At 36.9% G+C, this 12,224-nt stretch overlaps 2 protein-coding genes across 7 annotated transcripts in view; both read left to right on the forward strand.

The window, feature by feature from the left end:
• The first annotated feature begins 2,306 nt into the window (after window positions 1-2,306).
• LOC127631122 (alkaline ceramidase 1-like) lies at window positions 2,307-7,311 on the forward strand. 3 transcript variants are annotated; one of them, XR_007968916.1, is made up of 4 exons: window positions 2,307-2,428; window positions 3,703-3,817; window positions 5,559-5,696; window positions 5,922-6,044. XR_007968916.1 is itself a non-coding variant. In XM_052109115.1 (4 exons), the coding sequence occupies exons 1-4, from the start codon at window positions 2,336-2,338 to the stop codon at window positions 5,944-5,946; spliced, it is 300 nt and encodes a 99-aa protein (XP_051965075.1). In that variant the 5' UTR covers window positions 2,307-2,335; the 3' UTR covers window positions 5,947-6,044. The 3 variants fall into 3 exon arrangements, 2 of the variants coding, with proteins under 2 accessions (XP_051965075.1, XP_051965074.1); XM_052109115.1 differs by having other exon boundaries at window positions 5,630-5,696; XM_052109114.1 differs by lacking the exon at window positions 5,559-5,696 and adding an exon at window positions 6,221-7,311 and having other exon boundaries at window positions 2,321-2,428; window positions 5,922-6,059.
• A 910-nt stretch (window positions 7,312-8,221) lies between these two features.
• LOC127631340 (protein ENL-like) overlaps window positions 8,222-12,224 on the forward strand; it is a 37,046-nt gene continuing 33,043 nt past the window's right edge. For all 4 annotated transcript variants that reach the window (XM_052109447.1, XM_052109449.1, XM_052109448.1 and 1 more), the window contains exon 1: window positions 8,222-8,319. In XM_052109447.1, the coding sequence (XP_051965407.1) occupies window positions 8,308-8,319 (12 nt within the window). In that variant the 5' untranslated portion in view covers window positions 8,222-8,307. The remainder of the gene's footprint in view (window positions 8,320-12,224) is intronic.

Raw genomic sequence — 12,224 nt, forward strand, 5'->3', positions numbered from 1 at the left:
GTGGAACAAGCATTTGATATGATATTTGGATTTTATTTGCAATAGAATAGAGGTTATTAGCCCCCAGGAGAAAGAGGTGTCTTTGACAGACAGGTGAAAGACAGAGAAATAAGTTCTTACTGTTGAATCAAAGGTGGGTGGGAGTCCTGCAGTGGGAGGACTTGTTCAGCAGGTACATTCATACTGGCTAACAGGTGAGCAGAGACATTACAAGAATAGAAAGAATGAGAGTCAGTCCCTCATTTACCATGTTAAGCATTTATGCAAAAATACAACATGTTTCTGTGTGTGAAAACAAATACAGATTTAAGAACACCCTGGAAATTTGCATGTGATCTTCATGGTTTAAGAAGGGTAACTGCATCCATTACACATTATATGCCTATATGTTATTCAAATATGTGAAGACTATATACTCCCTATATGTTCCTGTGTGAAGGCTGGACATTGTTGCAGTAAAGAAGTATAAGCTTTGTGGGCTTACAGGGCATTTAAATGATGCACAAGTTACCTTTACATAAATATACCATGCAACAATTTCCCATATTCTACAGTACTAGTTTTACTGTATTGCTACTATGTAAAATCACAATAAATTAATACAGAACCTCCTACAGACCATTTAAAAAGATTCAGAATAATTTGCTATTTAGATGTTTTCATGACAAATGACAGTGGTAGATAATATCAAATTACTTTTCAACTTGTGAGAACATTTGTTGTTCTCAGTTGTGACTATCTAAAAGAATTATAAATGGAGTAAACCATGTTTTGCTTGAAATTGAATAGCCTAATTCAAATACGTTTCAGTGAGGGTTGGATTTAGTGGTATGGTACAGTAAAGAAACCATTGTGTGTGTTTATGTTGGGATGTTCCCTCTTTTGTAATGTAAATTAGGAAAGGTTATGGTTGTAGCAAGGCCATAACCATCCATAACCACCAGAGGTGGTACCAAAAACTCAGTTTTTCCATGGATGATACACATACAGTACATCTCAGAGATGTTTGTTTTAGATCTTTTAATCTGAAAAGCATCACAATATAATTAACATCTGCAAAACATCTTGAAAGATCAGATTTACAAACTTTGTAAACCATAAACGTCTCAAAGACATCTGTCTTATTGACACCCGAGACATACTTATTGACATAGGCCTACCTCTTGCAGATGAGCAAAGAAAAGCGTCTTCCGGATGTACAGGCATATGTTTTGATGTGTGTATTTACATCTGGAAGAAGTGTTTTTTAGGTTATTTGATCGTCTGCATTACGTCTATAAAACGTTTCCTCTTGGATGAATGTCAATAAGACATTCAGCAGACGTCTTCAAGACATTTATGATGTACAATGTTTGTTAAATTAGATCTTTTTAATATGTTTAGCAGATGTTAAGTAAAATGCGATGCAGTCCATGAAAAGATCTCAAAAAGACATCTCAGAGATGTTCGTGTGCTATCTGGTGCTCTGCTGCCACCTTTTCACCTTGAAGGCAGTAATTACGGAAAATGTAAAGATGTTGAGGTTACTGAGGAAGTCGGAGAGTCGGCCGGTGAGGTATTTTTACACTTCACCTCAGCTCGTTGAACTTGCGCAGCAGCTCGCGCCGGAAGCGGGCGCGTGACAGTCATTGTCATGTAAACCGGTGCGTTTAAAGACTGTATGCATCGCGCGCTGACAAGTTCTCAACATAATGGCACAATGAGAGATTCGTCTGAACCCTTCAGGTGATGTCACACAGAGTGAGACCCGAGTAACAGGATCGGGGATTCCCCTACTTAAACCTACCTGATACATGGTGCGTGCTGCTGCCTTTGACGCATTTTCGAGAGGTAAGTGATAGTTTGTTCCTTTTTTTTTTTTTTTTATTGATCTAAGACTACGGTCGTTTTTGCTTTATCGATTTGGGAGAGATTATACAGGAAACCCATGATAATCTGCGTTAATAGCGTTTATTTTACTGTTTCGCCATGCTGAGATATTAATTTACTCTGCGCTTTCCACTTAACGAATTAAGGTTTATGGTTGTGGGATCCAGTTTGGCGATCCCCCGATCCAAAACCCATCATTGAAAACAAACTGGTCAGTTTCAGCTCATGTTAGAATACACTCTGAGCTTCTGTAGAAGTAGATATGCTTTTGTTTAGTAACTCCATTATGTCCTATTAAAGCCTGGAAAGTGCTTCTCTTTATGTGTAAAGACAAAAGACTTAGCTGCATGACAAGTGTTTTGTTCTTCAAAAGCAACAACAGAGTTAGTCATGCAATTTTTTGACATATTACAGTAATTCTTGTCTCTTTCTTTCAGGGATAACCTCATTCCTGTAATTTGATAAAATGGCTGGCATGTTTTCCTATGAGAGCTCTGAAGTGGACTGGTGTGAAGACAACTATAAACTCTCCAAGAATGTTGTGGAATATTTTAACATGGTATGAGCATAGCAGTCTAGACACAAACATCCAATTCACACTCCTTCCAGGTTAAAGGAATATTCTGGGTTCAATACAAGTTGAGCCCAGTCAACAGCATTTGTGGCATAATGTTGATTAGCACAAAAATTTATCGTCACCCCATTTTCTTTTGAAAAGGCAAAATCTGGGTTACAGCGAGGCACTTATGGAAGTAAATTGGACCAATCCGTAAACGTTAACATACCATTGTTTCAAAAGTGGGATGGCTGCTGAACATCTGAGATGGCTGAACATCACAATATGAGTGGAGATGGAAACAAAAGAGTTTTGGGGCACTTTGCGGTATGTCAGCCATGGGACAAAAGTGTGAAGAGTGTAGACGATAGAACAGATTGCAAATCTTCAAAAAGATTTTGATGTTTTGTTCAAACTTTTGAGCACTCAGGGCAGATATTACCATCATAACAGCACTGCTTTGAGACTTTACATTATTTCATAGATGTTTATTTTTACAAGGAGTGTTTCGGTTTACAGTTCTATTGTCAGCATTTGTAGCATAAAGTTAATTACCACAGAAATTAATTCTGACTCATCCCTCTTTTCCTAAAGATAAAAATAGTGTGCAGGAAGGTACGTACAATTAAAGTAAATGTGAATCCCATTACCTACGTTAACACTCCTTTTCATTATGAAATGATGCATATGATCCTATTCAGGGCATTGTTAACCACAATAGCTACTGCAGTCTCCATAAAATAATGTTCAAAGTGCCATGGTATCATCCAGATTCTACACCCACACTAAAAACATATTTCCAGTGAGTCAGGCTCAATATTATGCTTATCCAACGCATACAACCATCCAGTGCTATTCAGTTCCACCCATTTAGGTGTAATTATGGCCATATTTCAATAACAAACTAATAAAACTGCTGTGTGGAAGTCACAACATTGCTATTAAACCAGATTGAAAGGGACATTTGCCCCAAAATAAAAAAACTGTCATTTACTCACATTTCGCTCCAAACCGGTATCACTTTCTTCAGTGGAACACAAGAGGAGAAATAAATGTGAATGGAGACTGAGGATGTCAATCCCTAAAATTCTCCCTAACTTCTCCATGTTTGAGTTCCACGAATGAAAGAGAGCATTTGAGCAACATGAGAGTGAGTAAATGAAAGCAGAATTTTTATTTTTGGGTGAACTATCACTTTGAGAAACACCCTGGCAAGGTAAAGGGATTTCAGTTTGAGTGCCTCTTGATAATCCATACAGAATTTTCTCTCCCTTCAGATGAGCAGTTTCACCTTTTTTGTCATCTCCCCCATAATGCTGTACCTGCTGCACCCATATGCCATGGAGAGGTACCTGGCCCTACTTCTGGTCTGGTTCATGATGATCTTTGTTGGTAAGTGTTAGTGTGCTAGCATGAAAGTTGAATATGGATAAAACAGCAGGTGTCAGCATTGCTGATGAAATTAACTTATTAGTTTAATTAAAACAAATTTAATTCAAATGAATGAAATAGAAACTTTAAAAAAAACAATGTTGTATGATGGAGCATGATCATACATGATTGTTCTGGTCTTCTGATAGCGTATGTAAATATGCTTTTTTATACCTCTTTTAAAGATTAACTTGCAAATCAATACATCCATAACTGAAAAGTACCATTGTTACGAGCGATTTTGAATTTCTCCACATCAGAATTAAACAGTCAGTCATTCACAAATTGAAGGAGCTTACAGAACACTTATAAAGTTGTTAACATGTTAAGCAAATTTGGTTTTGTGTGGAAAAATTGTGTTTTACTTAAACCACTTATGACCTGTTGCAATAAAAGAACATAATCTTAGGCATCAATGACCTTTTCAATGACCTTATACATTGAAGGCTTATTAACCATAATCATTGTGTGATAATGCATGTAAATGCATTCCGTGTTTATATGGAAATGCGTAAGAGCTACTCAGCTATCTCTGTATAAAAATGTCTTTAAAATGTCTCTCTTCAGGTATCTTCTCCATGTACAATTCTATGTGTTTTGGCTATTGGCTACTCCCTGATGTTCCCACGTAAACACTTCCCCTCTTTTGTTAAAGACAGATAACACTGAGTTCTATTTATCATACATACTATCATACATTTATCTTCTTGTAACATGTTTCACAATATGGCTTGTTTCTATGGAGTGACATGAATTGACTTGTCTCTATCCTCTGTCTTCAGTGCTGTAAAAATAGAAAGGAGCAATTAAAGGATCCATTTACACTCTTTAGTGTGTGTAACAGTAACCCAGTTTTACCCCGCACCATCATATTCTGATCCCCTCACTGAGGAAGAAATAGTTTCCAAAACTTTCTCAGTGGGGGTCCAAGCAGCCTTATATTCATATTTAAATAAGTGTGAGAAATAGTTGAAAGCTAAATGAGATGTTTTGCTAAAAAATCTCTGTAATGGTGTCTTAAAGGAATGTTCTAGGTTCAAATCAAGTTAAGCTCATTAGACAGAATTGAGGGTGAGAAAATAATTAATGAATGTAATAATTAATTGTAAATAAATAATGAATTTATTTCTGGGCAAACTAATGCTTTAACATGAATTGAAAAATTGGAACACCCAATATAGTGGATGCAGATAAGGAAGTTCCGCCTTAAATGTAAAAGAGTCATCTTGAGAACTTGCATGCAAATTATGTGGTCCAGCATGAAAATATTTTTTTTTTTAGCATGATCTGTGCTAAAGAATCAATTTATGTATAAGTTGTTTTCAGATTTTATTGCTGATTTTAAACATGTTCTTTGATCGCAATCTTGACCAACCATTTTAGAGATTTCGCCCTTTCCCCATTCAAGTAGATCGGAGCTGTACTTTTATGCTGCTGGGGGGTTGAAATTAGTTTTTGTAGTAATCAATATTAAGCCACAAATGTTGTTGATTTGGCTTAATTGTACCCAGAAAATTCCTTAAAAAATTTACTTGCTCAACTTTCTTTTTTTTTTTATATAAAAGTTTGATCTATATTTGATCATTTCTTATTTGTGGACAATCTTGTGGGTTTTATTTATATTATTAAAAATAATACTGTGTAGGATTTGTTGTGGTGCTGAAGATTCACACGGTTCTCAGTCTGTCTTGTTCTTTCTCAGGAGATCCTTCTCCCGTAGTGTCCTGGTCATCACTGTTGTAACCAATCTGTCCTCTTTCTTCAAACATACAGCCAATGCCTACACTCTCAACTGCTTTGCTATCCACATCCTCTACTCTCTGTTTGTGGAGTTAAGGAGGTAAAGGATGAGCATTGATTGAATAAACTTTGATTGTCTTCTTCCATCTGCATCACAAGCTTGTTCAGATGCTGTTTTTAGTCGCTATTTATCCAGATTAAGACTATAAATAGTAATTATAGCGGATTTGATCTATATCTTTTGTAACTGCTGCGGATGCAGTTTTTTCCTTTATCTTGTTTGTTGTTTTTTACTCTAATCCACTTTGATTTATTTCTCCAACAGTTGCGCAGATCAAAGAGTACTTTGACTGGCCTGAGTGTCTATTGGCCTGTGGGTACTGGCTATTTCTTGCTGGATCAGTGATCACTTTGGCTGCAGCTTTTGGCAGAAACTAAATTTCTGTTATCTGCATGGTATTTGGTGAGTTAAGCTCGTAGAACCATAATATTCTGTTATATGTGTGTCTCAACTAATAGATAAGTTCCCATTTCTGGCATCTTCTGTGATTTATTGAAATGGATACTTACTGAAACATACTTGTTTGTATTATGAAATTGAATGTGACTTTTTCACCCCTTCAGGCACATTGTGATTGTGGTGGCCACGGCATATGCTAGCACTTGAATTGCTTACCTGGATGCCAGTCTGGAGAACCCTCACTCCCTCCCCAACCTACAATATTGGCCACGGGACAACTGGGCCATCGGGTTACCTTACATCATCCTCAAAGGCACAACAAAGACCCGGAAAATATGTTAACAGATGGGAAAAATGTACTAAAGCATTGTCATATTTATGAAGCTGTTTGGTGTAATGCTGATTTAAGACCACCTTGTACTCTTACATCCTGAACAATAAATGTATATGGACAGAAAGGAGCTGATCTTAGATCAGTAACCTGAGACACTGTATCCCATGTAAATGTTGATGAGAAACTGAAAGTACTTTGTTGTATGAGACATGTTGATTCTGATGGTGATATTGTTGCCACTGCTGGCAGTGTTCATTCCTCATAGAATTTGAAACCTGTGTGTGTTTGCATGCTCTTAAGGGCTGCAAGGGATTGTTTGTAATGTATAATGGGATCTGTTTGAACCCTCATCTTTAAAAACAACATGTGCCAATGGGTTTTTATATGAAAATGTATAATTGCACTGTTGTGACAGGACTTAATGTATGTATAACATTATATATTTTGCATAATTTCTTCTGTATGAATCAGGGGCTTCAACCTTTTAAGACAAAGTGTGATAAGCAATTTATGTTAAGATATTTATGAGTGAAACTTGATATTACTTGAATGATAATTATAAAGGAGAAACCTCAGTGTAGAGGTCCTAATGTAAAGTCTGATGGATTAATAGTCTGTACAGAAGGAGAAATGTCATGTTCAACACGAGATGTCACTTCACAACACGAAATGATTCTCTCAAAAAATGGTGTAAATTTTGTTTACAACTGTTATAACTGGGTTTTATTTAAAGAAAATTGTGTGGAAGTTTTAAATACGAAGTTTAAAAAACATTATGTACATGTTATTCTAAGGTTCACATTAGTGTATTAAATTGTGTATTTTGATGGTGTATTACTGCATGACATCATTTGAGTACAAGACTGCTGTCATATGAAGTTAATGATTTTATAAATGTATTTGTATATAAAGTATGATTGTTTGGACATGAATTTGGTATGAGATAATTTATTTAAAGGTTTGAAATGGTTTAGTCTTAAAATGACACCATTTGACATAAAATGCAAAACTTCTAATAGGCAAACATTATAATGGGACAGCTTTTGGGCGCAGCACTCAATAGAGATGGTTCTTGATGGTTCATTATCTCTTTCCTACCTCATCTGCAGAGATCTGGACAGTTAACACTTACTAAGAGAAAGAAAGGAATATATATATATATATATATATATATATATATATATATATATATATACATATATATATATATATACACACACACACACACATGTCTGTCTTTATGTGTGTGTGTGTAATTGTAGTATATATGTTATTTTGCAGGAAACTATGGCTACTTAGGCACCTTTCTTTAAATTATACCTTAATATCACTGCTACACAACCTTAAATATTTTGTTAACATAAATTTGACCTTCTACTAATTTAAGGTTAGGTTATTTATTTTTTTCCATTAAGATATTCCATGAGTCTCTCTTGATGGCAATTTAAATTCCCCGCCATTAATTATTTATTGTAATCCCCTTATTAAACACAGAACAGAGGCATGTCTTCATCCAACCAATCACAACTCAGCAGTGTGCAACATGTTTATTTTGAAATATGTACTTGAAAAGCATCCAGGAAAATAATACCAGCACGCTGTGTAGCGCAACTTGACAGCAAAAAACATCTTCGCTTCGGCTTATCTCTAATTATTACCTACCACCGGTACAGGCAGCCTGTGGAAAGACCCGCCCACTGCGCTTCGCAATTGGCTAGGTAGTGTAAAGTCCATCCACGGCGGCTCCTCATTGGACACACGCGCTTTCTGATTGGGGTGCATGCCAGAGGTCCGGAGAGGGGAGGGAAACTGTCTAGTTTCCGGTTTTGGGCTGCAATTGACACACAATGAGGAGTCGGGAGCAGCCGCTCAAAAGCCGTCTGTAAATAAACAGGACCGTCGTCTGGCCGGTGAACTATGGAGAATCAGGTAGTGTGTTAATCGCTTTTGCTGTTGCATGGAGTGAAATCAACTTTTGTACGCGCGCGCATGGAGAAATCCACCATTGTAAGTAAATGTGTACACTTGGGGCTCGTGAAAGCAGCGGATCGGACCCATATAGCCCCCTTCCCCCTCCCTCCCTCCCCCTCCGCCATCTGACTCGGGCTGGCCACGCATATTAAAGCTACATCGGTATTTGGGGACATCAGATCAGCTTAAATGGCTCAATGCTTTTGTTAGCTTTTGCAATTGGAAAGTCGTGCGTACACCATGAGAAACACAAAGGGGAGTGTGTTTTGTCCCGTGCTTCTCTGGCACGGGAGTCAGTACAGTCTGCGGCTTCATTAGAGGAAATGAGGAACATGTATTTCCATGCATTAGGCTAACTGTCCTGACAGCATGCACAGTGAATGTTGAGGGCATTGCACAGGTCTTAGGATGGGGGGTTTCTGGAAGCGGAAATCTGTCTCCTCCAAAGCAAGTGAATTGCCTCTTTATGCAGTATGATTTATGAGATGCTTAAACGAGTAGTGCAGTAGCAGTGATCGTGTGCTGTGGATGAATATGATTGCATTACCATGCTGCCTTTTATTGCAGGTTGATCATTATGTGCTCTCCTTCATATTTTTTGGATTGCACTAGCTTAATTTGTTTTGCTGCTGCTAAGTAATTTCCTTTTATAAATAATGTTGTTTGTTGACACATGACCCCTTTTGTAATTTAGAATAGTAATCACAGTTTCCACCCAAATACCTTGGTTGCTACAATTATTGTTACTACCATAAATCATAATACATTTATATGGGAAGCTTTCAGAATCTTTCTGACATCTTGTGACATTGTGTCTAATACCACGTATCCACAATGTAGTTCAATAACTGTAATAACTGCTGTTTTGGGGAAACTATTTGTAATTTACAGTTCAGTTCTATCAAACAAAGGTGTCTCAATCATCACATTGCATTTCTGAGCATGCATAATATTAATGATCTGTTTATCCTGCTATTGATTTTATTATCAGTCCAGTTGTATTTCTTTCCTCCAGTGTATATCTGCTTTTGACTACTTCCTTTTATTAAATGAGCCATGAATATAAATCAAATGTTTGTTCTAGAAAAATGCCCATTCATTTGATAATTACTTTTAGATTATGAAAAAAAAAAAACAGGTTATAAGCATTTATTTTGTCACTTTGCTACTCAAATAATATAATTATTTTATGTATAACATTGTCGATAATTATAGATGATTCAATTAATTCCTAACTATTTCCAAACTGGATCAATGACAACCACATTTGGACCTCTTCCGAGACTTGTTTTGTTGCTCTCTTGTTGGCTTACACATGAATTGCTTGTATTTTGACTGTGCTTGACTCATAATCTGTACAACAGTGACCTACAAGGAATCCATCCTCCCACTTTTGTGTCTGTTTTGAGTTTTAAACAGCAATGCGGGTGAGTCTATCTGAGGATTTTTGAGGCCTGCATTCCCCTGTTTTGTGTTCAATCAAGAGTATAGTGTTTGTCTGTCCTCCTGTGTTTAATCTACTCCTTTTCAGAAAGGGCTTTTTGACCCCCACCACCACCACCCCCAGGATTAGTGTGGTCATGTGTTGGATCTCTTTTTGTGTACACTCTGTTCCATATCAACTTCATATTGGAACATAGGGAGCTTTCATGTAATCATGGTTGTTGCTGTCACAATAACAAATAGCAAGGCCTAAAAAGAACAGACTGTGTAGTTCTTCGTGATTAGAGAACCAGCCTTTGTCTGTCTGTATGTGTCATGGCTGGGGCTTGTGGCTGAATGAATGAGAGATGGATTCATAAGTGTTATTCTGAAGCCTGGCGGTTTCGGGCACAGCAGGTTTTGGCTTGAGCGAACGGGAGTGTCGTCCAATGCTGGGCATTATGATGGCAGCCACTAAGTTCTATCTACTCCTCTTCCTGCCCATTTCATTCTTCATAGCATTGTTTTCTCACGATATATATATTTCTTAATCTTGTTTTCTATTCTGGTCCTTAAATATCCACTAGTTCAGAAGGGGTCCAGAGTCAACAGCAGCTGAGCATCTATGGAACTTGGGCACCTGGACCCGGTCTGGCCTATCTCCACCCTATGTGGAGTCTCTGGGCAGCGTTCCTGGCTGCTTTTCAAGGAATTCCCTTGATGGCCTTTTCTGCCCATTTGGCAGAACCAGCCAATGCTATAGATGATCACTTTGAGCATGCGTATTGAAATACAGGTGTATGAAATGCATTGTTACTTAATTTTGTTGCCTTTTTAAAAAGGTGCTTGGAAGCCCCCATTTTTTCAGACACTTTTGTTGATAACTGCATTTGTACAGCGTTTCAGCTTTATACATTTACTTAAGTAAAAATGATACCAGCCTTGGTAGCTCAGAAACGACACCTTAAGCAACATATAGCCCTTATTCATGCTAGTGCCATCTTTGATTTTTAATGGGAATGACAATGAGGCTGTGAGGGATAGACTTAGTCTTTTCAATGGCACAAACGGTATAAAGATGTTTAAAGCTCCTAGATCACATCTGCTTTTCCACAACTCATGTTGTCTGGAGTTCTTTGTATACTGTTCTTTGACAGATATTTTATCAATGTCATCAGAACAATCCAAAAACACTTTAATCTGCAGTACAGCCCATTGCAGAGACTGTAAGTCTATCCCTCACAGCCTCATTGTCATTCCTATTTAAAAATCAAAGATGGCGCTAGCATGAATGAAGTCTATTAACAGCCACTGGCAACTTGTGAAAATGGTACTTGGTCTGTCAACATCGATGCCTTTTTCACTATGGATTGGCGTTTTTGAGCAATTTTGTAGTCAAGTACTCTTAACACACAAAAAACAAGTTCTCAATTACTTGTAAATTAAAATGCATGTTAAAAATAAAATGTATGACATCTAGGTGAAATATATATTTATGTTAATTATATTTTGTTTTATTCACAAACTTAACAAAACGTTTCAAAATAAGATAAAAAGATAAAAAATAAATAAATAAACATTTGCTTTTATCAGAGCTTACATAGAAACCAAGATTGACTCCATGAAGGTAATGCACCTATAAAAACTCTACATAAAGGCCATCACGTTTTTATTATTTCAGATGTTATTATAAAAAAAAACAAGTGGTGAAAAAAATTAGCTTTTTATAAGATACGTTCTGCCTGTGTCAGAGATTTATCACACACACATAGTGGTCTGATCAGCTTCTGAGTTCGCTTCACATTTTCTTTACACCAATAAAAGCTAATCCTCATCTTTTGGTTTGCATGAGTTCAACAAGAACCAAATACAAACTGTAAAATGTAATAAGAATCTAATTATTACAAGTAATGCCTTGCAACATAATCTGGCTTTCCTTTAGAAGCACAGATGCCATGAATACTTATTCTCTTGATCAGCCAATCATGTGGCAGATATGTAGTGCATAATTGGCTGATTAAATAATCGCATAGATGATTGTTGGTGCCAGACAGACTGGTTTGAGTATTTCTGTAACTGCTGATCTTTCACACACAACAGTCTCTAGAATTAACTCTGAAGGGTGCCAAAAACATCCAGTGAGTGGCAGTTCTGTGGACGGAAATGCCTTGTTGATGAGAGAGGCCAACAGAGAATGGCTAGACTGGTTTGAAATGAAAAGTCTATGGTAACTCAGATAACCACTCTGTACAATTGTGGTGAGAAGAATATAGCGGGTTAGCAAGAGAGGGACCTACACAAAATTAGGTAGGTGGTTTCAATGTTGTGGCTGATCGGTGTATATAGACAGCTCTCAAAAAAATTAAGAGACCACTGCAAAATTATGTTTATCTTGATTTACTATTTATAAGGTATGTGTTTAAGTACTGACAATTCTCCTA

Source organism: Xyrauchen texanus, chromosome 37 (assembly GCF_025860055.1).
Source record: "Xyrauchen texanus isolate HMW12.3.18 chromosome 37, RBS_HiC_50CHRs, whole genome shotgun sequence".
Classification (NCBI taxonomy): domain Eukaryota; kingdom Metazoa; phylum Chordata; class Actinopteri; order Cypriniformes; family Catostomidae; genus Xyrauchen; species Xyrauchen texanus.